At 35.4% G+C, this 27,805-nt stretch overlaps 1 protein-coding gene across 6 annotated transcripts in view; it reads right to left on the bottom strand.

Annotated features, from left to right (window-relative positions):
• The window catches only part of TLL1 (tolloid like 1), a 205,825-nt gene that overhangs the window by 151,639 nt on the left and 26,381 nt on the right, over positions 1-27,805 (bottom strand). The window contains exon 2 of one of the 6 annotated variants that reach the window (XM_079143347.1): positions 20,658-20,763. The exons of 4 other annotated variants lie outside the window; for them this stretch is intronic. In XM_079143347.1, the coding sequence (XP_078999473.1) occupies positions 20,658-20,679 (22 nt within the window). In that variant the 5' untranslated portion in view covers positions 20,680-20,763. Of the gene's footprint in view, positions 1-18,820; positions 21,074-27,805 lie in introns of those variants that run through there. One more of the 6 variants, XM_079143348.1, reaches the window with a different exon arrangement.

Raw genomic sequence — 27,805 nt, 5'->3', positions numbered from 1 at the left:
CTAAAGACATTAATTCTAACATCATTTAAATAAACATGCTTCATAATCTAGAAAAATAAAAGTTAATAAATATTTAACTATTGGTTACAATATTTACTCCTTGTTTTAGGAGTGGTTTGTTTAGACAATTCCTCTTTTGGATTAATTTTAAGTACTCTTTTTTTTCTAATGAATGTACTTCAAACTCAGGAAGATTTTAATGTTGACACTGGCTATAGAAATGCCAATAAATTGTAAAGGGACAATGCTAAGGTAGATTAATTGCTAAATCTCAGCAATAATAAATTGTTAAAATATGCCTTGTCCTTGTCACCCATGAAACAACCTTATGTTTCTTCCTCATAAATTTGAAGCCTTGCTATAATTGCTTGTAGTTTTGCTTCACCTACTCATGGTATATGTTCTCTTTATGTTTTCAAATAACATTTGCCTTCAATTTACTCTACTCTTACCTAAACTGGACTCCTTGCCTCATCATTAAAGCAAATTATTTATTCTGTAGGACATCAGAAGACTGACCTCTTATCAAAGCCTGTCTTGTAGACAGGGGAATAATTTTCCTCTGTTTTACAAAACAGCAAAGTCCCATTCAGCATGTTTTGGGTTCAGAAGTAAGACAGTGGAACATGAGTCAAAACCAAATTATATCTTGCAAACGAAGTGGCAAGAAAGCACCCATTTTGAGTTTTATATAACTTTGGCTCAATTACAAATACCTGAATATACAGAAAATACACACAAAATATATATTCCTCTCTGACATCTAAAATGATCATGAAACCTCTAAGACAGTAAAGTCTTATTAAATGCTGAGTTATTATGTACATAGAATTAATAAAATAAAAAATTTTAAGAGACAGAATTGGATAAATACATGACATTTTCAGCTAAATGATAGGATGTAAGCTACCAGAAGGGTGACCAGCCCAAGTGGTAAATGTTTACAGAATATGAATAAGCCTGGCCCTGTTCAACACAGAACTTGGTCGAGAGGTTGACCATGTGCATTCTGCTCTTAATAAAAGAGTGTAAGAAGGTCACACATCCACATCATGTCTTTCCTAATAGTAACACAGGCAGGAGCAGAAATAAACCTCATAGCATTTTGCTTGGAACAATATACTTTTTATAAGTGCATATTAATAAGAAATTTTATATTCTTGGACAAATTAAGAAATTGATTTCTCCATTTCATACAACAAATTCAACCATTATAAAATTATTAATTTCCCTAATGACTTTTACATCTAGTGGGTGTTTATATGTATGTGTGTATGTGTATGTATATGTACATAGAAAATCCTAAGACATATATATGCAACTACCTAGAATTACATATGTGTAATTACATATGATATACTTAATCACATATTTTATTATCTGTAAATATTATGTGTAATTACATATATTTTTTACATTTTTTTGAATTTCAGAGCTTATTTTATTTTATTTTTTTTTGATACTGGGGATTGAACCTAGAGGCACTTTACCACCTAGCTCTATCTCCGGTCCTTCTATATTTTTTATTTTGAGACAGGGTCTCACTAAGTTACTTCAGGTCACAAGCTAAGTTGATGAGGCTGACCTTAAACTTGCAATTCTCCCACCTCGGTCTCCTGAATCTCTGGGATTACAGGCATGTGCCACCGTGTCTGGCTTCAAATCACGTTAGTATACATATGTTTGCTACATATTTCGTTTTAAAATAAAGGAAAAAATATTGCTCAAGTTGGATTCAAACAGTAGTGAGGAAAGGAAAACATTGAATGCAGTCACATACAATTTTCAAGAAAGAACCAAATTAATTAATCTAATTACCAATTAAATTTGTAGGTTACGGTTAAAGATAATTCCAGAAATGTCAAGCCTGATTGCACAGGAAAATTGTGGTGTCATGGAAAGAGTAAAGTGAAGAGGAGAAGCTGATCTAGTAAGGAAGATAATTTTGCTTGTGTGTGTGTGTGTGTGTGTGTGTGTGTGTGTGTGTGTGTTGTATGTAAATGATGTCTAGCAAGAAGATGAATACACAGACTGGCAATTTGATCAGAACTGGATGTTACAGTAAAAATTGACCATGGATAGAAAGACAGAAGACGAATAACGATAAACATCTGAGTTATATTCATGTGTAAGAAGTCATACGATGAGCCAGGTGCAGTGGCACACCCTCTAATCCCAGCAGTTCAGAAGGCTGAGACAGGAGGATCATGAGGTCAAAGTTAGCCTCAGAAACTTAGCGAGGCTCTGAGCAACTTAGTGAGACCCCTATTTCAAAATTAAAAATTAAAAGAGCTGGGGATGTAGCTCTATGGCAAAATGCCCCTCTGTTCAATCCTCAGTAGCAGTTATCAGTGGCCATATTCTAGCACCATATGAATAAACAAAAGAAGTAAATGTTAAGAGAATAAGAGTAATGAGAATTATGAAAGTTAAGAGAAAACAATTGTAGCAAGACTAAGACATTAATACATTTACTCTGTCAAATGCTGCAAAACACAGTGGTTTATGTAGAAGTCTACAAACATTTAAGAAAATAGCCATAGACCTCTCATTTCAAGAGATGTAAAAAGACATTTCCATATCCTTTCTTCTATTCTCAAAAACCTCGCTTTATCAAAGAACAGGACAAGAAACCAAAATAGACACCATCTTGAACGAAATTAAGAAACATCCATAACCCAAATAGTAAGTGGTTAGAGGGTAAATAAGTGATTTTCTAGAGCAGAAGATGGGCAACTTTTCAGGAATAATGAAGAGAAAGTATGCCAATTTTCCTTATGGAATCTTAGAAAGGCTCAAGAGCTGAGAACTCCAAGTGCAGTGGAAGGCAGAGATTAGGTGAGAGCTTAAAAACAGGTAGGGCATTTCAAAACTTCTTGAAAGAATAATTGGATCCTCAGATCTATTCCCTCCAGAAAAAAAAATAACATTTATAGATTATTCTGGGATTACCAATGAATTACCAGCTAGTCATTCCATCACTCAAGAGTGAATTCTTGAAGTCTGCAAGAACACCTGTGTATACAGAGCTTCCAAAAAGCTCCTCAGTATTTTGTTCTTAATGATTGCACAGTTAAGAACCGCCAGACATCTGAGAAACATATCTAAATTGAAGAAAAAATAAAGAACAAAACAAAGAAGAAATAATGACTAAGAAAACAAAGTCCAAGAACCCATAATTAATATTCACAGAGAGATAAAATTACATTGAGGCCATGAAACAAAAATAAGATTCTAGAAACAATGTTAAATACAATTTAAAGTAAAATACTTCTTAGAACGGTACTTAGAAAAAGACCTGCAAGTTGAGGAACTATACAAAAAGTAGAACAAAAGGTCAGAGATTTTAAGAGAAAATTCTTGGAACAGAAATCAGAGCAGTGTTTATCAGGAGCCAAGGGTAGGAAAGGGATAGGCTGCAAAAGAGCACAGGAAATCTTTGCAAAGATCGCGGAGCAGGTGTATGACTGTTTACATTGGTCAGCACACCACACTCTATACTTAAAAAAGGTGCCCTTTGAGGCTGGGGTTGTGGCTCCGTGGGAGAGCGCTTGCCTAGCTTGTGTGAGGCACTGGGTTCCGTTCTCAGCAACACATATAAATAAATAAAATAAAGGTCCAACAACAACTTTAAATTTTTTTTTTTTTTAAAAAAGGTGACTTTTATTGTAGGTAAATTATACCCTCTAGAAGAAGACAAAGACATGGAAAAATAGAAAAATGAAAATAAACATAATTATAAAATTCATCCATAAATCCATGCATTAAGCTCATATGAGTGGTAAAATGAGAGAATTAAGAAAAGGAGGTGAAATTTTGAAGAAATAATGGGGAAATAAATTGGGAAAATCAATTTCCCCAAACTAACAAAGCAGATTGAATGAAAATGGTCGGTTCATCCAGTGACTACATGAAGTGAGCTTACCCTGAGGCACATGTTCAAGAAATTTCAGACAATGGGTGTAAGATCAAAATCCTAAAAGTTCACTAAAAAGAGTAACAAAAAAAGATAGTAGAATGACTCAAGCATTATGACCCTATGAGCATATATGACTACCAGACCAGTGTATTCTACATCATGTACAACCAGAAGAATGAGAAGTTCTGTCGCATTTATGTATGATGTGTCAAAATTCATTCTATTGTCACATATAACTAATTAGAACAAATTCTTTAAAATGAGATAAACATACAATAAAACAGGAATCTGAGTGACTTCTGTATTTTTACATAACATTAACTGATACAAATAATAAAACGGTGGGGCAATATTTCAAAATGAAGAAAAATATAGCCTTTTATTTCATATCACTTCCTGAAGGTAATAAAATAAATACTAAAAGTTGTGACACAAAATAAAATTTCCTAAAATAAAATATATGAAATTATGCATGCAAAGAACATACAGTGCACCTGAAAAGTATCGACTCATATTTCCAGTGTCAATACATTATCTAGTAAAATTCTGGATTTAAAAAAAAAAAAAATACCATGACATCTAGATTAAAAAAGTATATGACATATAAGGGAAAGTAAATACTTCTCTGTGAGAGCAATGCCATATTTTAGGGGGAAAAGTGCAAAGTATAATTAAGATACCTCTCAAAATGAAAATGTTAGCCACATTTTATACCCAGTGAAACTTGCTTTATATATAAAAGATACAAACTACAATCGATATTAAAGAACCTGGAGAATATGGTTACTATTAGCTTTTCTTGAAAAATGTACTAGGGAACAAACTTCCAACAACCAAAATAACTAGAACTGTTATGGAGCACAACTGAAGAACAGACCGATCACCACTGAGAAGTTCAATTTGAGAGTCTTTATTAAGCCAACCGGCTGACTGTCTCACACAATGCCCCCAAAAAATTGCTATTGGGAGAACATCCCCGACCATAGGGTTGTAGGGGCTCTTATACCAAAAATCACATCAATCATAAGTGTTTGTTGCTGATTCGAAATTTCAAACTAACATGAGATCATCAACAGAGGGGGAAGTGGGTCAAAACGACCCTTACCTAGGTACAAACTGAAGAATGGTTACTAACATCCAATCACTGTTCACACGGTACATTGTTTAGAAGCAATAGAAATCAAAAGAGAGCAATTTTTCATTACATAAAAATGAATTGTATTGCTAACCATGTCATGCTAAGCAACTGATTATGGGTACGGAGGCAGAGTCTTCTCATGGAAGAAGATAATTTCCTACATAACATGGAGTCTCAGAGCAAAATGAAGTCTGTCCAGTCATTTCCCCCAGAGTCTGGCCTATAACATTCCCACAGAGTCAGATCTGTCAGCCCATCACAAAACATCAACAGAAGAAATTGAGTGGAGCATTTAATAGCGACTTGCAGAACAAAAAGAAATGAGGGTTGGAAGGAAGAAAAGATTATATGTGATGGCTACAAACATGGATAATTTAAAAAGTTATAAATGTAGTATATACAAAGACATTTCATTTTATTGTTTTCAGTAATCAGAATTGGTAATAATAGTACCAGCATTATTATTCTGAGGATGTTGTGTGTGAAATGTGGGATAGAATAATTATGGAATATTCTGATTCTAACATTCCTTTTGTTCTTGAGAACCAAAGTGAAATAAAGGGATTAAGTAAAAATCCAGTGATCTAAAATTTGAGTTGGAAGGATTAAATGAACACATCAGGAATATTATTATTAAAAATAAACAGATATGGGGTTCAGGGTGTAGCTTGGTGGTAGAGCAATTGCCTAGCATGAGCAATGCCCTGGGTTGGATCCCCAGTGCCTCAAAAGAAAGAAAGAAAGAAAACTACATAAAGCAACAAATCCAACACTATAAATAAAGCAATACAGATTTTTTTAAATCATCTTAACTGTAGGACTCTAAAGTACATCAAATTTTTTGAACTGGTCAGTTCATAAATGATATTGATAACATTAATTGGTCACTTTTAGAGGATGAAAGAGAATGAAATTTGTTGCCTTTAAAATCACGTGAAGGGAAATAATCATTTATCCCATCTTTGCTACGTGAAGTATTCCTTTGGGTAAGTAAATAATAGAAGAGGGGAAATATCTCTTTATAAAATTGTAATACAAATTAGAAAGAATGATAGAACATCATCATTTTTCAAAGCTCAAGGAATTAATCATTGTAAGAATTAAGTACCAATAGTGATAACAAGAAAAAGAAAAAAAAAAAAAAAGTTAGCTGGGCATGGTGGCACATTCCTATAACCCCAGCGACTGGAAAGGGTGAGGCAAGAGGTTGAAAGTTTAAGGCCAGCCTCAGCAACTTAGTGAGGCCCTGTCTCAAAATTTAAAAAATAAAATAAAAAAGGACTGGAAGTATAACTCAGTGGTAGAGCACCCTTGGGTTAAATCCTGTAAAAATAAAAAAAAAAAAATTAAAACCAGACACTATATATGTCCTGATAAAAGTATACATCTCCATCCAAAAGAAGATCTTGAGTCTGATTACACACTTCTATCCAACTGTCAACTGCTGGAAATTTAGACGGCAGAGGAACGTGTTGAAGGCACTGTGTATTCAAATCAGCAAAATCTAGATTATGATAAACTATACCAGTTAAAGAAAACGAGTCCTTCCTCACATGACTTAGGGAAAGAGATTGAGGGGAGCTGCAGACTAAAGAGACTTTAAAGATATCAAATTTTAAAATGAATCAGACTTAACTATAGTGTCTAGGATGCACTTTTGCTGATAAAACCATAGCTAAATGTGGTTATTATAAAAAACAAAGTCAGTGGTTATTCTGGAGAATAGGAGAGGCTGAGGACCAGGGTGGGACACAAGAACAGCTGCTGGGGCCAATGGAAATGTTCCATTTCTTGACTTGGGTGGTAGGTACAGGGTATTCAGCTTATAATTCACTAAGCTGTATGTTTGTTTTGTCTGGTTTTCTACATCTGAGCTTTATTATATAATACTATGGTTTTAAAAGGTTAAACATAGATCATATGCTAAATTAACATGATGTTAAATTTATATACTGCTAGAGCAAAAGAGATTGAGGCCAGACAGGTAATATTTACTCTTTCAACATAACTTCCCTAGTGTGTTCCTAAGGTAACTAAGCATTACACCTTTTTTATTTATTATAAGATTTTCTGTCATAGAGAAATTCCTAACATGATCTATTTACTGAAGCTTAGTAAACTGAAAAGGCATGAATGTTGATTCAAGACAGGCCTACATTTGTATCTCAACTCCACCTCTTTCAAGTTTTGTGACTTAGACTTTCTGATTCTCAGTTTCCATATCTGCAAAGTGGAATAACTACTGGGTATTATTGTTTTTAAAACTGGAAATATTTTATATAAAGTTCAGGCACTCAAGAAACATTATCGGCTATTTTGATTACAGAAATTCCTTTTATAATTCCAATATTCACTCTAACAAAATAAACTCCCAGATACTGGATCTTCCCAGCAGTATTCTATAACAAAGGAAACACAGATCAGATCTTTGGCTGAGATTAATTAATCTTAATAATTTTAGTCCATTTTCCACTATTGGCTTACAGATATTTGGCACCAACGAGAAATGTTACGGTTAGCTCTTTATTGCAGGATCCTGTGACCTTTGTGCCAAACATGTTAAAATGTGTTCAATTTCTGGAGGCTCTAACGAAAGGATGAGGCTACCAGGAACCAGCTAGGGGTGATCCCAGGAAGTCTTTGGACGAAATCGACCAAGGTGTTAAAGCACATGGTGCAGAACAGAGTAAACCTCTATGTCTTTACCTCTGGCTTTATCTTTTCCAGTAAAGGTCATCTTCACTGCTTGCAGCTCCCTGGGACGTTCTCCTAAAGCCAGATGTGAGGTCTTTGTGTCTGATTAGTAAGTACCACTTTCTGCAATTTTTAAAAGACATTTGATTCACAATTTGACAAAAGATTCATCCTCTTGCTTCCAGTTGCCAGGATAGATGCACTCAGTTTAAATCACGTACTGGAGGATATAGAATGATTTTTGAAAACATTCTATTTTTTTTTTTTTTAATTTCCCGTGTTTCCCAGCAGGTGTTTGCACTTTAAAAGGGAAGGATGAATGCCACCATGAGAAGGAGGTGCGTGAGACCAAGGGGAATTTCCAGTAAAACATAAAAGAGAAATAAAAGAAGTTCAGAGCAATTTGAAGAATAAGAGGAACAGCAGGGAAATCAGGCAAGGCAGCTCCCACACCATGTGTTGAAAAGCAAAGAGATCAGGGCAGGGAGCAACTCAGACATGCTGAACAACAAAAAAAAAGCAGAATGCAGAGAGCAATTGTAAATCTGGGAGGGAAAGACTTGCTTTCTAGTGAACCTGCTTCAATGTAGCACAGCCATGTCAGAATAAAATGTTGGTGCCACCATTTGAGGTAGAAAGGAATCTAAGCTGGCACTTCCAACTCTTCCTCAACCCATGAGCCAGGAAAGCATGCAGGGTACTTCTTCACTTCCTGTGCAGGATGCAGAAAGTAGCTGATAGGGCTGCATACAATTTTCAAGAGAGTCTCTAAAACAAGGTCAAAGTGGTTCTGAAATTAAAGCTGAATGACAACTAAGATAGAATGGATTGCGGACCTCTGGATTTGCAAGGTCGGCGACAGTCCTGGGGGTCTGCCTCAGCCAAGGCACACTTGGTTTCCAAAGTGGCATCAGCTAAGGAAACAGCTGTGGCACAAGACCAACATCGTCACCTTTCAGCAAAAGCCAGTGAGAACTAGAGGACCATACCCACACCTGGAGCTACCTCTCCAAACACTCGGTGCCCCTGGATAACATCTCAGGAAAAAAATATGGGAGAAAACTGATCAGAAAGAGAAGTGAACTTATTGAATAATTAATGCAAAATGAGTCTAGGGAATTACTCAGCACCACAACCAACACTGCCACCAGCCACAAAGAAAGCTTAAGAAGATAGACATGCTAGGGCGTGTGTTTGTTTTGCACATATAGTAGAGCATCACAGTGTGATGTCTCATACAAGCATAATTTGAGCAATGGAACATATGTTTTGTCATGATTCACATTTAAAAACCTTAAACATGAGAGTAATAATATAACTTGTGCTATTATCAAGATGATTCTGAATCGTGGGCAAATAAGTCATTGGATGCAGGAAAGAATAGAATCACAGGGAATAGGTGAGGTCATACACCACTGTGAAGAGAGATTAAGAGGGATAAACCATGGCACTGGCAGCCGAATGGGGAGAACAGACCGAGTTTGAGTGGTATGATCATACTGTAGTAGATTGCGTAAGTAATCTCCATTTTTCACTTCTATAAAATAGTATTACATGTATAGACTCATCCTGTGGCAGCATAGGATCCCACATTCTGGTGGGCAGCTTGTGTTGCCCTTGGACATGAGGCTTGGTCCAGTGACTTGTTTGGCCAGTAGAATATTAATGCATGTGCTCTGAGCAGAGCCTTGGCCTGTAAATGTGTGATTTGGCTTGGCTTCCCTGGGTTTCTGTGATCTTCCATGAGAACTACTTCTCAGGCTATTGCTGTCCCTTTGGTCTTGAACACATGTGCAATAGACCTAGCCAAACCTTCAGATTCACAGCCTGACAGAGCTGTCCAAAACCTCCACAGACCTGTGACTTTGAGAATAAATGTTTATTGTTGGATGCCAAAAGAGAGAGAGAGAGAGAGAGAGAGAGGGAATTTTCAACAAGATCAAATACTTAAAGCTGCTTTCTCATTCTAATTAGAAGTGATAAACTTATGTGTAGGTTAAGCAGGCCTCATCTGGAAATCCCAAAATTCAAAATGTTACCACAAAATTTTTCAACACTATGTGAAAAATGACTTTGTGTCATACATTAAATCACTGAAAACATTGTAGGCCTGGGGAGTTTTGCTCAGTGGTAGAGAACTTGCCTAGCTTGTGTGAAGCGGTGGGATCTTATCAGTAGCACTGCATTAAGTAAATAAATAATGAATAAATAAAATATTGTATAAAATTATCTTCAGGTTATGTGCATAAAGTATATATGAAACATAAATGAATTTAGTGTTTAGATTTGGGTCCTATTCCCAAGATACCTCATTATGGATAAGCAAATATTCCAAAATTTAAAAAAATATTTCAAAAGCAGAAACAACACTCTGACCCAAGCATTTCAGATAAGTGAGGCTCAACCTGCATATATATCATTGAATAATGGCATTATATCTGATTAGCTTCTATACTGCAGCTTTAATAGCTCTTTAACATTTAATAAAATTCAATATCAAAATTTATTTCACATTCAGAAAAGTTTATTTTCCTAGGGGAAATTTAAACTACCAAATCAATGCATATAAAATGGAAGGGTTTTTTCACAGAATTAAAAGGAACATGGAATACATTACTGGTTCTAAGTGTTTTAAAAGATGTTTCTAACAAATAATTCTATACCTCTTTAATAACAATAGATCACAAACAAATTCTGAAAAAGGAAGTAAATCTGCAGTTTAAATCTCAGAACAAAATACTCAAAGTAGTACTAACTTTTTATTCCCATTCTTTACTTCTGGCTTCATGGCTAAGGTCTATCTTCAGAGTTGAGTGGCTTTTATAGATGCTGATTGGCATCCCCAATTGAAAGGATTGTAATTCATCTTTATTTATTGATCTTCCCTTTTGTTTTAGTGTAAGCAGTTGTTCAGACAGAACTTTGTAAAATATGGTATTAATCAGGAATGAGTGATACTTTCTCAGGAATACTCACTTTCTATTTATAATTTTTTTTTAAATCAACTGAAAATCTCCCAGTATAAAGTATCCATGTATGAGCTCAATGCAATAAACTTTCCTCTTAGTACTGCTTTCAGAGTGTCCCAGAGATTGCAATATGTTGTGTCATTGTTCTCATTTACCTTTAGGAATTTTTTTTTATTTCCTCCCTGATGTCTTCTGTTATCATTGCATCATTCAATAGCATATTATTTAGTCTCCAGGTGTAAGAGTAATTTTTGTTTTTTATTTTATCATTGATTTCTAATTGTATTCCATTATGGTCTGATACAATACAAGGTAGTAACTCTATTTGTTTTGTATTTACTAATGGCTTCTTGGTGGTATAGCATATAGTCTATTTTTGGAAAAGCATCCATGAGCTGCTGAAAAGAAAGTGTATTCACTCGATGATGGATGAAATACTTTATACATGTCCATTAAGTCTACATCATTGATTGTATTAGCCATAGAAACGAAAAGTTGTGCCCCATTTGTGTACAATGAATCAAAATGCAGTCTATAAAACTAAAAAAAAAAAAACTATATAAACAATTAAAGAAAAGAAAAAAAAAAGAATCCATGGTGGTATGAGAAACAGTTAAACGACATTTTCATGGAAATTTTTCAACAAGATCAAATGTATATGGTAATGTGCCACAGAACTGAAACAGTAATGCTATAGGTTCACAAAATAGGGGTGGGAAGGATTTCATGAGTGCTAACTGGGGGAATTTCTGATGTCACCTGTCTGATGGGTCTCTTGCCTTTGTTCCTCACCTCTCTTCATGTATTCCTGAGCTTTCCCAAGAGAGCTTCTGAGTAGGCAGAGATAATTGATGCGACATACTACCCCCATAATATCCAGTGCCTTTCATGCAAACTCCCCACTGCTTCTACTCACAACTGAAATCTACCCGTCAACCAACATCCTTACTGATCTGCTTGGCAACACTTCCACTTCACTACCTAGTCATCCAGGTCTGCTTACTATACATCCAGCCCAGATGTCTGCTAAGCACTCATCTTTCCTCAGCCCACACTCTCGCTTTGTGTTAAGAGTGTACTTCAGAATGAGCTGCTGAATGGAGAACCACCCTGAGCAGAATATGAAGTCAATGATTGCAATCTTCAATCACATTCAAATTTTTTAACTTTAAAGGAAGAGAAATGTAAACCCCAAAGAAACTTAACTGTATAAAAATTAAGTTAAGGACAGAAGAAGCTTAAGAAAATTAAATTCAGAACTGAAAACTATCAAATTTCTATTCAAAACAACTCTCCTACAGTATTAAAACTTCTCTATATTTTTCAGACTTTTGTCATGGAACAGAGTCAATGTCTTGGCTTCATGATATCAAGAAAAGTAACTAATACTTTGTATCCATAACCCATGAAGTAAATTATAAACTATATTTTATTAGTTGTTTCTCTTGCAAATTAAGTTGTGCAACTGTATTTACAAACAACAGAGAGTCATCTACAAAACAGGGAAAATAATTATCCTGCTTCACAATTTCTGGGAATGAAATGTAGAAGTACTTAGAGGAGTGCTTAAAACCCAATAAGCATTTTATAGGAATTTGCTCCTATTATTGTTATTCATTTCCTAATATAAATAATAACATATTATTCAAGACCACTTTATAGTTACTCTTCTATTATATGCATATTTTTCTCATATCATAAGAAACATCATTCTTACATGTTATCACAACACCTGCATTTTGTAAGAATTTCTCAACTATTATAAAGAAAGACAAAAAGTAAGTATTTGTGTTTCTTTCATGCAGAGAACAACATTTTAGTCAGCTTTTCATCACTCTAGCCAAAATACCCAACAACGACAACTTAGAGGAGAAAAAGGTTATATTTGACTCATGGTTTCAGAGGTCTCAGTCCATGGCTAGCTTACTCTATTGTTTGGGTCCTTTGAAATTATTAATCCAATGACTGAATCCACCAACTAGATTACAGCTCTCATAATTTAATCATCTCACCTCCTGCATTAACACGGGAGCTTCTCCTGCTTTAAGGCATGAAGTAAATGATTTCTTTTCCTTTAGAAAGCAAAACCAAATAGACAATGAAAGGATGTAAGTGCATCACCTATTAAATAATAAAGAACTGCCTTTACATTCTTTATTTTAAATTTTCATGTGTCATACTCAAGACTGCTTATCCACTAACTCTTCCTCATAGTCCTCCTGTTACTATACTACTGGTAGAGAGCAAAGCAGAACGTGTTGGCCTTGAATGCAGTTATTTTGCCTCCTCTTCCTCTCCCCAAGCTGACAGAAGGAGCTGCTATCCGGTGATTTCTGGGAGAATGCACTCACACCCTGATTTCTGAACATTCCCCCTTAGCTCAATCCAGATTAAAAAGCCTTGGCTTATTTTAGTGGCCAAATTAGAAAAGCAGTACTGATTTAACTCCAGCCAAGTCTGCTCTTTTCTGGGCTATTTATTAGGTTAAACAAGGTTGTGACAAATTCATACTGAATAGTTAATCATGATTTTTACCTTCTGAGGGGGTGGGGTGGTGGAGAACTTGCCAAATGTCAGACTACTTAGAAATAACATAAATAAGGAACAAAGTGGTGATATTAATGGGTGGAAAAAATGCTCTTTTTGTGCTATAAAACCTTTTTCTTCTCACATGCTCCGCAGACATTACTTCATAAGTCCTAATCGAGGAACAGCAGGTATCCTTAGATTTATTTCTAGAAAGAGTTCAGACATCAAGAAGTAAAGTGTCACAGAAAGTCAGCTGCTTGGCTGGAAACAGAAGACAGATTTCCTGAACTTGCATCAAGTCCCTGTGATATCTACTACATAATTTCCCTTTATATCTGGAGATGTCCAAAGGAGAGCTAGAGAAAGTTATTCCACGAAAACTCCCTTCCTGAGGAGAAATGTCAGACATGTTAGGGAAAACTTGTGCAAAATTCTTCTACCTCTTTATAGACATTACAAAGACCACTTTCCCTCAGTGTCCTGTTTCTGACTTTCTACTAAAGAAAACTGAGTGTCATGGCTACACTGAGGTCATGCAGAGAACCTCTCATTCAGCAAGCATGAGGCACCATCACCCTAAGCCACCCTAAGCCAGCATTGTCATCCTAAGCCAAAAGCAGGTGCTGCCTATGGTCAGTGTTCTGCTACCAGGTTCTTTACTGATTTTGGAAACACGAAATGGAATGGTGCTACACTTGGTTCACCTGAGTTTGTGAATTAAATCAGCAATTTTAATTACCTAAATCCACAGCCTCAAAGGGGTTATTAAAATTCAGTCACTTCAAGGGAACTTGATGGGGAAAATATCAGGCCCTCTTATTTTTTTTTTTAATTGGATGTGTTATGCCTGACTTTTCTGCAACACGAGTCCCAGTGTTAGCAATGAAGCTGCGAATCAAGCTCAAGTTATGACAAGTTAAGTAGCAGAGACAGAGCCCGAAGGAATCCCCAGCCTGCAATTGAAGCTGTCTGTGCTTGTGATGCACACATTGGAAGTGAATGAATGGCCACAGTGTGACTCGCGGTAGGTGGAAACCATGATTTTTCATAGCTTTAAGATTCACTTTGAATTTTTTTATATTTTAAGGCAATACAAGAAGAGTGTTTTTATTCAGTGACTTTCATGTCCCAGACACACTGAAACTTTTCAACATTACTCAACATACCAGGGTTTGTTTTGTTTTGCTTTTTCGTAATCCTAAGCCTTTGTTTCTGCTGTTCCTTCCATCTGGAAATCCCTCTCTCCCCTTCTTCAGGCAAATTCCTCTTCCTTTCCAAGGGCCCGGTCAGAGCCTGTCTTGCAGGACTTACCACACTCATCACCGACAGCAGCTCCCCTCCTTACTATAGTCCTGTGATCACACCTTAATAGGACTCTTATCATGGTGTAGGATCCCTTTTGTGGAGTTGTTGAGCTCCTCAACTAAACCACAGACATTCAAAAGTCAGAACTACATCTTCTTTGTCATTTCATTCTTAGCACATCATGTGACACAGTGGACATTCAAGTCAGGTGGAATCAATGACTTTGCAAGTTATTCTGACTTTGCTGAGCTAAAAGACACCATTAATCTTGTTTAATTCTGAGTTTTAGAGATAAAGAAATGAAAGACTAAATAACATGTCCAAGGTCATACAACTGCAGCATGCGTCTGGTCTCCCTTTGCATCCTGGACAATGCTGCACCTTGAGAATTGATGCAGCAAAAATCTCATTGAGCTGAAGACAGCCACTTACTCATCGCCACACCAAGTGACACAAACCTAATTAATACCAGTAAATGGATGGAAGTGGAGAATATAGGGCTAAGTGAAATAAGCCAATCCCAAAAAAACCCAAAGGCCGAATGTTTTCTTTGATATGTGGATGTGGAAGATAATTCACAATAAGGTGGTTAGGGAAGAATAGAATAAATTTAATTAGGCAAAGGGGAATGAGGGGAAGGGAGGGGGAATGGAAATAGAAAGAAGAATGAATCGGATGTTACTATCCTATGTGCATATGATTACACACCAATGTAATTCTACATCATGTACAACCAGAAGAATGTGAAGTTATGCTCCAAATATGTTTAATATGCCAAAATACATTTTACCATCATGTATAATAAGAACAAATGAAAAAAAAAAGAGGGATGAAGAAAAAAAGGAGGAAATGGAAGAAAAAAAAAAAGTCAAATTGTAAATATTCCTAGATCATGGTTTCCCAACTTTAGCATGACTGACATTTTGGATATGTTCATTCCCTTTGTTTCGAGGTCTTTCCTGGGCATTGTACAATGTTTAGTACCATCTCTGGTGTCTACTCACTAGATTCCAGTAAGAACGACTCCATCCCCAAATATGACGATCAAATATGTCTCCAAACATTGACTTGTTTCCTGGGAGCAAAATTGCTGCTGGTTGAGAAACACTGCCCTATTTGAACATCTCAGAGGAGGTAATCTTCCATATTACTTCAAAGTACCAATCAATTAGCATGTATAGTATACTGGCTTCAAACCAATATTCTCTGATTAAGTATAGAGCCAGACCTGAAATGCTTAATCCTCTTACATTTTTATTAATCCTTTTGACTAAAAACAATGATGTTGTCACTTGGCCTATGGCTATTAATGCCACAGTCAGAGGGGAAGAAAAGAAGAAAAAAACAGCTAAAATGTTCAGTTCTAAAAGAAATTAAGCACACTTAACAAGTTTTAGAGATAATCTTAAAAATGTTTACTTGAGCTTTACTTTAAACTTGCTTAAAGTTCTTTGATCATTATCAAACATAAGAACAGTAAGTTCAATTTTTCTACGTAATGAGCCTAAAGAAATAAAAATTAGTAAAAGAATAAACACCCTCTGCTGTCTTCTTCTATGGCATGCAAAGTTCTAATTGAAATTTTAATATACTTCTTCTTGAGTTGTTTCTTTTCCCCACACTCCTCAATGCTTATTTCTTTTTCATGTCCTTTTTGTTATTGCTGCTGTTATTATTTTTTTGTTTTTCCCTTTCTATTATCTTTTGATAATTGACTCCAAAGAAACTAAAGCCACGTGGCCTCACACCTCTGCTGTCTACTTCCTGACAGAGTAGCCTCCCCTTTCCTATCCCACATCAGCCTCCCCTGTGGTCTTTCTCTCTCCAGATGATACAAACTTTATCCACATTATCAGAGCAAATTGCAGATCATGTTATATATTCAAAGTCCATTTTTCATTTCAATTCACTCATGTTTTTCAATGCATTTAAGAGGAATATCACAACTTTAAGTGTGAAATTTTTTTAATCAGAAATCTTCCCCATTCTGCTCATTACTTCTTCATCATATGGTCTTAAAACCTGAACTCAAGTATTAAAAGGAGAAAGAGAGAAAGAAGGAGGGACAGAGGGAGGGAGGGAGAGAGAGAGAGAGAGAGAGACAGAGAGAGACAGAGAGAGAGACAGAGAGAGAAAGGAAGGTAGGCATATAGATTGTGTATCTTAGTTCTACTGCACAGATTCCAAAGTTGTCTGTGCACCAAGGCTGGCACTCAACATTTAATGTCACAATCTCATTGACCCATGATAGTATTCGAAATTGTAATCTTTAATTTAAATTGTATTATTTTCTTTTTTTTTTTTTTTTTTTTTGGTGGTGCTGGGGATTGAACCCAGGGCCTTGTGCTTGACAGGTAAGCACCCTACGAACTGAGCTGTATCTCCAGCCCTGTATTATTTTTATCCCCAAACGTCATTAAGTTAGCACAGAAACAATACTGATATTTCAATCACTTTTCTAATAATATTATATCACTAGAATATTACTTTATTTAAAACTTTGAAAACTTGACAGAGAAAACGTTGAGAATCTCCTAATTCCAAAAGTCAACAATTTGTTTATTAATTAAAACTGAGGGGAAAAAAAAGCCTTTACTATATTTGGGGGACCTGGTATTTTAAAAAGTTTCATCATATTTTAGGGGAAAATTCACATTTTTCTCAGGGGCTACTGCATATGGTTGTACGATTTATTCATGTGCAAAAGTTCCCTGGCAGCAAGTAGGAGTCTAAATCCAACCCAATTTCAATGCCATGCCACACCTGAAAAGAAAAGTACCTTGTTAGACTCCTGTGACTCAGAGAAGGCATTGTTTCTGGGGGGTTGGGCTAGTTGGGGGCAGTTGTCAAACCCAAGAGTACTTTACCACTGAGCTACATTCCCAGGCCTTTCTACTTTCTGAGACAGGGTCTTGCAAAATTGTTGAGGCTGGCCTCAAACTTTCGATCCTCCGCCTCACCCTCCCCAGTCACTGGGAGTATAAGTGTGCATCGCCATGCCCAGCCAGGGGGGCATTTTCAAAAAATGTAAACAAAGACAAGCTTGTAACAACATCCCCACCTGAGAGACAGAGGTCACTACAGCAGCTCAACTATCATTCAACTGTGGGAGACCAGGTAAAGGAAAAAAATCTCAAGTAAACAGAGGCTAATCTTCTCAGATCCTTCTCAGATCTTACCAGATCCTAACCCTCAGAAAAGAGTAGATCTATCTAAATACCATCTTCCCAAAGTTCTGGTATTTACATACATAATTCTAAATTCTAAAACTCAGAATGATGATCACAAATAACCCAAGTTACTGAAAATTGTTTTCAACTTTTATACATTCATAATACCAGTTCTTTTGCAGCAGAAACAACTAGAGAATTCATTCTAGCACATGAATTTCCTATTATTTGATACCATGCATGATTGATAAGATTGAGGAAAAATATTTCAAAGATATTACATTGCCATGTTAGGACTTGTAAATCTGAGGAAATCATTCTAAAGTGGAGTAGGTGAATAGAAAATAAGGAAGAAAAGAAGACACACAGGAAGAAAATGAGAGAGTGAAAAGGTTGATTATAATAAAGACATGAGGAGAGAACACTGGAGAAAAAGCAGCCTCAATTTTCTGCCTTAGGGGAATCATGGAATGGTAAACAGTGTTCACACAAATATTGAGTTTTCTAAACCAGTCTTTCAGCTTCAGGTTTCAAAAACAACCAATAATAAAGAATCATAGCAAGAATTTATTTGGTGCTAATGAGTTTAAATAGCTTCAAAAACAGATATCCCTCAGAAGTGTACCATGTTTAAACTATGAATGCCAAGATAAATGAGTTTTTTACCTCCTGTGTCCACTTTTGGCTTTTTCTCCCTTTCCAGGGTTCTTGGCATAGGTCACCTGATGTGCACTCTTTTCCTGGGGATCAAGAGCCCTAGACAACTTTTCTGAAATCAGTCCTGACCAACTACAGCAATACTGGTAAAAGGAGGTTTATTTGTCTTTCTTTCTCATCCAACAGCCTTCCTTTCATTGAAAAACTCACCTTTGACTGCTATCCTCTTTATGCATTCAGATTTCTCTATGTTTCTTCTCAAACTGTCTACTTTCTTTATTATTCATTTCTTTTCTATGTTTCTATCCTTGTCTGAGCTACTTCATGCTAAACATGTGGTGGTATGGTTTAAAAAAGATTTAATTGTAAATGTATGTCAGAGACAGTTAAAAGGATTCAAACCACAGAACAGTCTCAACTGAAGTGTGACGATACACACCTGTCAACACTACCTGTGGTTTTATTATTCACTGGGGACCAAGGACCACTCTCCTTTTTCTGGTCCAGCAGCTTAGAACTTCAACTTGTCCAACTATAAAACATCAAGGGGAAAATGTCAAAAATTCTTCATATAAAACCTGCCAAGAGAATATCGAAGAAATGTAATACCAATAAAGAAGGATTCATAGGGTATAAAACTTAAGGTCAAAAGACAAACAGGAAAATCCTACCAAACTTGGAAAGCTGGTTGGAAGGAATAGGGTGAAAGAAACAAAGGAGAGAAAGAAAGAGGCAGGAGTAGAAGTTAGAGAGGGGAGAAGGGAAGGAGGGCTAACAAAGAATTTGATCCAGGACATGCCATGGTAACCAAAGCTGATTTTCATAAGTATTTTGATGCTATTCCTGCATTTTAGCCCACTATATATTGATCACTTTGTTTCTTGTTTATTTAAGAAAAATAAAATTAGATAATGAAGTTGTTGGATAAAATGCCTGTATTATTTTAAATATTTTGTTCTAAATGTCACATTTAAAAGATTAACAAATTTTGTATAGCATGTTATAGTTCAAGTACTTTCACAGATGTAATTGGTTTCCACAACAACCCAGTAGGGTAGACAAAATAGGTAATTAGATATGATGCTGAGAAAACTTAAATGATCCCCCAGGAAGCAGAGGAACAGGAATCTAAAGTCTACCTGGCTTTTTACCACATGTTCCATGCTCTTTCCAGTTCTCATTATTTTTATGTGCTATAAGATGGATTCAATTAAGGAGAGTAGACATATATAAAACATTCATTTGTTTGACATTAGTCACTCAAATTTGTTTACTGAAGTTAGATCCAAGCCATTAGATAGACATAAAGAAGCTAATTTTAATCTTTATTTACTATAGAACTTTTTCCTTTCTGTATAATCAAAGCATTCTCTTACAGAAAAATTCTGAAGAGTTCAACTGTACAAAGAAATTGTCTTCAAATGGACTTCAAACACCATTACCATATAATTTATAACAATTCCAAAAGTATTTGAAAAGAGACTCAGATCCTCAGGACTTGGTGAAAATAAAAACTTGATGGTATTATAAATATTTTCTATTATTTCATCACTTTCTTCTATTTTTAATGAAAATTCCATCTTAAAAAAAGTACCACAACTTCATTATTTTACCTAATAGGAAAAACTCAAACCCAGGTCTGGGCAACTTATGACAAAAGAACATTATTTCCACTATTTCTACACCCACCGGTACACTCACTAAATACTTTCTGATACAGTTTTCCAAACTGTTTGTTACCTTTGAGAAGAAGTACATGATTGGGAATTCATGGGTTAATATCACTGAAAAGAAAGGATACTGTACTAAGCAACAGTGCTCAGTAACAATGCTTTAACTATTACAAAATTAAAACTATTCTCGAAGATATAAATTTTTCACCTTTGCCACATCTGCCTTATGCCTGTCAAACAAAGCTCTGCTCAGCTTTGAAGTCCAAAAGAAAATTGTTATTGTACTATACTAAGTTTTCTCTTAATTGATGCTAAATTTCAAAGTAACTCCAATTTCATCAAAGGAATATTTTCATGGGACTGAAAATACTGATGGGTAACAAAACATTGAGTGCATTTTATCTCTGAACAAGGTGTTTTACCAGAGACACACAAAGCTCGTTACTTGCCAAAAGGCTTCTAAAGTTTTATTTTAGGTCAATGGCAATACTTTGGGGTAAGGCGATGACATAAAACACACTGGAAATAACCATTTATAAAACTAACTGCATACAGACCTAAATGCTGAAGGGATTTAGCCCCCCAAATTAGGAAGTCACTTACATGGACTCTGACCTCCCATCATGAGAAGTCCAGGTGCTGCTCCTTGAACTTCAAGGGCTCGGGCAGCCCAGGCATTGCCCCAACACTGCTTAGAGCAGGGGTCAGTCTGGAAGTAAAGAAGCACAGTAGTATCCCAGAGTGAGTGGTTTAAACAATGCCTTCCAGAGGCATGAACAATGCATCTGTGTCTGGCCACATGCCCTCTGAGACAATAACATGATCCCACCACAACAAGAAATGGTGATGAATGTTTAGCATAAAGTGCAATTGTCCAAAGGATATGTCACGAATGGATCAGAAACACATTCTACTGTATCACCAATCATTTGGAAATTAGCCCTGATGGCCCGAAGGTAGTATAATGCTGCATTAAAAATGATTTTGTAACACACAGAATTTCAATTAATTATATGTAAGACATGAGTGTTATTGTCTATAAATAAGACCATGATTTAAATAACATAATAAAATAAGCAATTATAAATGAGCTTCAATTAGAATATATTGATTTTTGTTTATTCTATTATTTCTTAAAAGTTCAATATTTGTCCATAAAAAAGTTTTATATAAATATATTATTTTATTACTAAATAAAATGGAATGTAATTTAATCAATACATAGTGCCTAAAACTTGGAGTAACCAACTAGAAGTACCATGTGCTTATTTCAGGTCACTTAAGATCTCTGTTCACAGACAGTTTGACCAGTCTGGTTCAGGAGCTGGAGCTACATAAGCTCTTCAACTCACTCCCTGGTGTTCAAAGAAATGCAAATGTTTTACACCTCCTAGGCTCATCCATGAAATAAGGTTTCACTACTAATGATAAGTCCAACCTAGTGGTGTTGGAAACCCACACAAACCCATAAGAAAAACCACAAACTGAAGAAACCAAAGGAAAGCAGGGTAAGAGCATGCAAAACCCACTGGTTTAAAATAAGGCCAATACTCTTTTTCTACACTGAAGGTAAATAGTTATGACATCGCCAAGATCCAAAGTCATTCTCTGGTTCCTCTTGAAATGGTTGCTCCAAAACCCAGATGAATGCTTCTTGTAAGTGATAACAGGGTAGAATCACTGGGAAGGTTTTGAAAACCAGGAATATTAAGGCCCTATTCAGGTTCCAGTTTATTTCATTTGGCTACAACCTAAGTATGAGTATTTTTTAATTCCCCAAAATTATTTTAATATGCAGCAAGTATTAAAAACCACAAATCTAGAATTCCAGATGCTCCAAAGCTTCTCAACTCTTTAAAATTTTTGATGCCATAAGTTCACTTTGTCATTCTTAGAAATTATATCACATTTGTTAACAAAGGATTTCAAATGGTGACAAAAGTATTATATAATTATTGAATTACAGTAATTATAACCTTGACATTTTCCTTAAAATGATATACTATCATCTTATGTGTATTTACTTGTTATATCATTATCTTATATGTATAAATATACTGAAACATATAAAATATATTCATCAAATAATTATCAAGATAACAGTTTCATTAGTCTGAAAGTATATTTTCAGTTAATACAAATATCTTTATCTCCACAATTTGAAAAAGTAGCACCTTTACACTGCAATTTTTAAAAGTTACACTAATAATCAAAATTCTAATTATTCACTCCTTTGGAATTCTACATTTCTTGCAGTTTGACTTACATCATTCTACAATTTTAAAAGACTCACATTTTGGAATTCTAGGGAGAAAACTCTTATGTAATTTAATTAATATGGAGTTGATTACTAAAAAGCAGTAACCAACACTAAAAGCTGAGAAAGCAGAGTCTTTAAAAAGACCACAGAATTAGGAAATAATAAACCCAATCTTCACTAAAATGTGGTTTTTAGATGACTTATGCTTTTGAGTAAAATAACAGTAAAAGCTATACCATGGATGTTTTATTGACAGGACAAGCCGAAACATAAATCCTATTAATATTCAGAAGCACAATCTGTTGTGAAAGTTATTGTCAACTATAAACTGAAAGTAAATTCAATAAAATAAAATAAAAAGGTAGAAACACAAAGTGACACAAATACAAAGAGAGGTCATTCACGAATAAATACAAAGGTTACCACTCACAAGAGTAATTCTAGATGATATTTGTTAAACACCATGAGCCAGAAGGCAGTTATTATTCACTTTTTATACCTAAAGAAAAAAGGCTCAGAGAATTTGAGTAACTCCCACAAGTTCTCACACCTACCAATACCACAACCAGAATTAAAATGTACATCAGTCTTAACTACAGATCCTTTAAATGTTTTAGTAGAGTATCAGAAAAAATAAGAAATCCTTTTCACATGACCCTTCATGGTGACTTATGCAAGTCAAAGACCAGAATCCAAGCCTTTTTTGTTGTTTTCCTTTTTTAAAATAACAGCAGGAGTATATATATACAAAGTCCATGGACCTTTTCTAAAGCAGTCTCCTGCACATCTGTACGTAAAAAGGAATATGTTCATCAAAAAAGGACCATATTCGTTTATGTATATGTAAATAGAAAACAATGAAAAATTGTCCCTTAAGTATCATAGAATATATAAATTCACACTCAGCTCTACTGTATCAAACTACAAGAACTCCCCAAATCACCTCCACACTATCAGAATGAAAAATTATAAAAGTGGGGGTGGGATGACCCTCAGTGAAAGGAAGAGTTTCAATAACCCTGCAGAGTGCCTGTTTTCCTCTTTTATAGTACTCACAGTCTTTTTGACATTTATGTAAATATACCTGGGTTGAATGCTCAAGTATGAGTCTGAAGACAAGCAGTGGAACCAGTTCTTCAAAGATATTTTTGGTCCCAGTGCTCACTCTTCCAATGATTTTACCCTATTCTCACTGAGTCCCACTTTCCTTAACTATAAAAATAACAGAATTGAATTATCCTGGTAAGTTTTTCCCAAAATAATTTATTAAATATTTTTCAAATATGCAGCAAATTTGAAAGAATTGCACACTAAGCCCCATGTGCCCATACATCCTACCATGATATGTTACTGTGCTTGCTTCCTGTGTATCCATTCTATATCTACCCATAAATCCACCTCATTTTTGGTGCATTTCAAAGTAAATCACAAGCAGCAGTGCACATTCTCCTAAATACTTCAGCATGCTATCATCAAGGACAATAATGTTTATGGAATACAACAAATGCAAATGTATAAAATATACAAATCATAAATGTGCATTCCCTTAGTCTTAATAAATGCATGTGTCCAAACACCAATAGGATATTTGATTGCTAAGTTTTGAAACTTGTTTTCTAAATCACAGAAGCCAGATGTAAGACCTGTGAAAGCAGAATGACTCTGTTATAAATAAGTAAGGATGCAGGTCGGCACTCAGAGTGTATCCCTCTACCCTGCCTCACAGTTTCCAGGAGCTTGCAGTTTCTAGGAAGAAAATCATCCCAGGGGATGCTCTCCAAGATCCATCCCAGGTCAATATGGCCACTGCCTCTGCCTGCAGGTGAAAGTAGTTAAACCTCTCTGCCTTTCACCAAATACGAAACCAGGCCGATTTCTCAAAACTTGAAAGTTTCAATGGTAAATGATTATTGGCTTAATTGTTTGTTTATTGTACTCAAGGAAACCCTGTCTTTGTATCTCAGAGAGTCACCTTTTTAAGTGATGTTGAATGGCAATTAATATTTTTCTAGACTAAGGCCAAGCTCCAGTCACAGACTGGAATGAGCCTTCATACCTTCTGCACCGTTCCCAAGTGCAATACTAATTTGTGTGGGTATTCACAGTGACAAGTGGAGTTTTAAAGAGAGAGGGGAATTATAATTCCTGCTGAGATCAGTCTTGTGTGCTCTCACGCTCTCTGGCGCTCACTCTCTCTTTTGAGGGAGATGCTAGGGATTAGCTCTCGATGTGTAACTCTAGGCAAGTCTCCCAGTCTTCCCCGGGCATTCATTTTCTAGTTGGTAACATTGAAGGCAGATGAGTAAATAATCTTCAGCATTAATAACTTCAATCATATGAACAGTTGACACAAAATTCACTTCAAAAAAGCCATCTTCCTGGCAGGCAGTTAAAAAAAATACCTGACAAAGAAAGATATGAACCAGTAGTTTATCCGATCATTCAGTCATCATAACCCTTCAGTCCTAACCACAAGATATAACTGCAGAAAGAGACTTAATCCTGTTCTCAGTATTTATATAGTCCTTTAGAGCTGGTCCTTGTTTCTCTCGCACTTTTTCTTTCTTTTGTCTGGGACCATATTGGTTAAAAGACAATCCCAGGGGGGTAGAGGCAGGGGACCAAGGAGGAGGTAGGAGGGGAGGAAAAGAAAAGTACTGGGGACTGAAATGAAGGAAACTTCATTATATATATTTACGATGATGTCAAAATGACCCCTACTGATAGGTACGACTATCATGTACTAATAAAATCATTTTTAAAAAGACAATTCCACTCCAGGCCATTACAGGTCAGCCTTCCCTAATCTAAAAAGTCCAAATCATAAATGCTCCAAAATATGAAATTTCTGAGTACTCATGAGACACTCTAAGTGGAAAATTCCATACCTGACCTCGCATAGCAGACAAAAGTGAAAACACAGGAACGCTAAAAGTATTGTATAAAATTACCTTCAGGCTGAGTGTATTAAGTGAGCATGAAACATGAATGAGTTTTGTATTTAGACTGGGTCTTATCTGAAGATATCTCATTTATGTATGGCAAATAGTCCAAATTCCAAAATCTGATACTTCTGTTCTCATTTGGATAAGGGATACTCATATTGTAATAATTAACACTTTTCCAAGAACTTCACAAAGGCCGACATACTTACAATATAGTAGATGTGAGCGAAAGGGGCCTAATCATGGGGAATTACCCTCTGTACTTCTAGTTACTTATGTTTTAGGCAGATTGCCATCAATATCACCTATGATAAGGATGATAAAAGCAGATACAATCTGGTAGAAATAGTTTTAACAATCAACCTATTCCTCACTTGGGCCTGTTGAGAGATGATTCTCCAAGGTTCTTCTGGGTTTCTGCACATCCAAGCAAAAGTATTGGTGTCCTTTGTTCTAAGTATCTTTTCAAGGAGTTTTCCATAGACAATAGCTAGCCAGTCATGGCAGAGGACAGATTTGTTTGATCAGTGTAACGTCTCTCTCTGGGACAAAGTTTGGACAGGTTTGCTTGGAACCTATTATAAGAGTTCCTAAATTTGGGTTCCTTGGTAGTCATGAAAATTCTCTTCATTCATGAGATCTGTCTGGCCTATTCTATATCACACCTGAAGGATGGAGAGTACAAGAAACACACACGCAAACATCAAGCTCATACTGTTTGCTGTACTGAACATAATAAAGTTCTTTGTCTCTGAAAAAGAGACTTTCTGCCAGCATTTATGAAATGGTGGCAGGCTTACTTACCAGCTAGCCTGCTGGTAAGGCAAAATCTTGGGTTCTCCATAGTTGTTCACAAGCACACTCTTTACCAGCATCCAGATGTGACCCTCTGTCCATCAAAGCCATCACTTGGTTTCTCTCCAGTAACACTGAGCTGGATTGACCATCCTGCCCTCACAAATTTTCTGAAGTGAAAGTATTCTATGCATTTGAATAGCAGTATAAATTGCACTTCCTAGAATCAATTACTCATTTCTTGTCATTCCTCTAAATGTTTTTGATTTGCTGCAGAAATTCCAATCTACTACCTTATTAAGCTGTATTGATATCTTGAATGTGGAAATGGATTTATCTTAATTTAAAACTATCTCAGAAAAATTGATTATTGTATGCATTTTGTCTATAAACCAAAGAAAGCTATTTATGAAATTTTTTTAAAACTATGTTTGCTTAGAAAAAGTATAGGGAAAATAACATGGGTAATTCAGGTCTCCTCCAACTTTATATAAATATAACATTTTTAGTAGACCTTTTGTTTTCTGAAATAGTAACAGAAAACAAATCCTATGAACCTTTTACACATAACAATAGATAAAAAGTCAAACAAAACACTATTTAATGAAAGTAATGAATACAAAAGGTAAGTAAACATTCCTGAAGAGTCTAAATGTCATTTATTGTTGGTGATAGAACCAATTAAGGGGAAGAATCAGAGAATGAAAGAGATTTACTACACTGACCTTCTTGTAGTTTTGTACCTTACCCAGTGGATGCTATAAATTGACTACAAACTGAAATATAAATGTTTTATATAGCACCTCATTTTAAATGGTTATTATGAGACAGCTGTTACTTTTCATGTCTGCAAATTAAGGGTAAGATGCAGAATGGAAGGGCTCAATCATATGAGATTCTGCCCAGAAACACAGTATTAACATATTTTCAACTAGACTTTCATACCTAAGCAGGATCAGCTTTGCCCTGAATTTCTCAGGTGAATAAATTATATGTCATTTTATGTGCTTTAAAGAGTTCTCTGTAATTAAACCATAGTTCAAAAGTAATCTACGTGTGCAATCTCTGCAAGAAAAGTAGCGTGAAGTATTGTACAGGAACACTCAGCTCTGAAATGGCTCTTTCTCCCACAATAAAAATAGGCAGTAGTCAAGAACATGAGGACATAATCTGTGCTTCTCTTTAGCACCTAATAAGACTCTTAGCATTATAGACACTATTTGCTAAGTCAATCAACAAATAACTTTATTCTTATTGAGTATTTTAATCATAACAAACTCATTGTATACTAAAGGAGATTTTTAAAAATGATTTGGATTTGTTATTCAAAAATAAGGTAAGTATCCACTGAGAAATTGGCTGAATCACTTATTTCAAAAACTGCTTGGAAAAAACATAATTACAGTTCATGTGACACAATGATAATTAAAAAAAAAAAAAAAACTTGCTTGTGGACTCCAAAGCACAATTAAAATAGTTTTCATTTGATTAAAGAAGGAAAGAGAGAAAAAGAATTCAACCCAAAAGTTTTTTATGTACTATATGGTAAAATGAGCATCTCTATGGGAAATAGAATTCTAAATGTAATTTACTCTGATGTGCTTACACAACTGTAAGTATAAACAGATATATTTTCTGGCATTTAAACTATATTCTTGTTATAAGCCCCTCTCAATAATACAGCTTTTAATCAAGGTGCCATGACAGAATGACACTCAAGTCCCTAACATCTCACACTCAGAGAAAAATCT

The sequence above is a fragment of the Sciurus vulgaris genome (genome assembly GCF_902686455.1).
Source record: "Sciurus vulgaris genome assembly, chromosome: 5".
In the NCBI taxonomy this organism is placed as follows: Eukaryota; Metazoa; Chordata; class Mammalia; order Rodentia; family Sciuridae; genus Sciurus; species Sciurus vulgaris.
The sequence above is the reverse complement of the archived record's forward strand: the minus strand, read 5'-3'. Positions and strand labels throughout refer to the sequence as shown.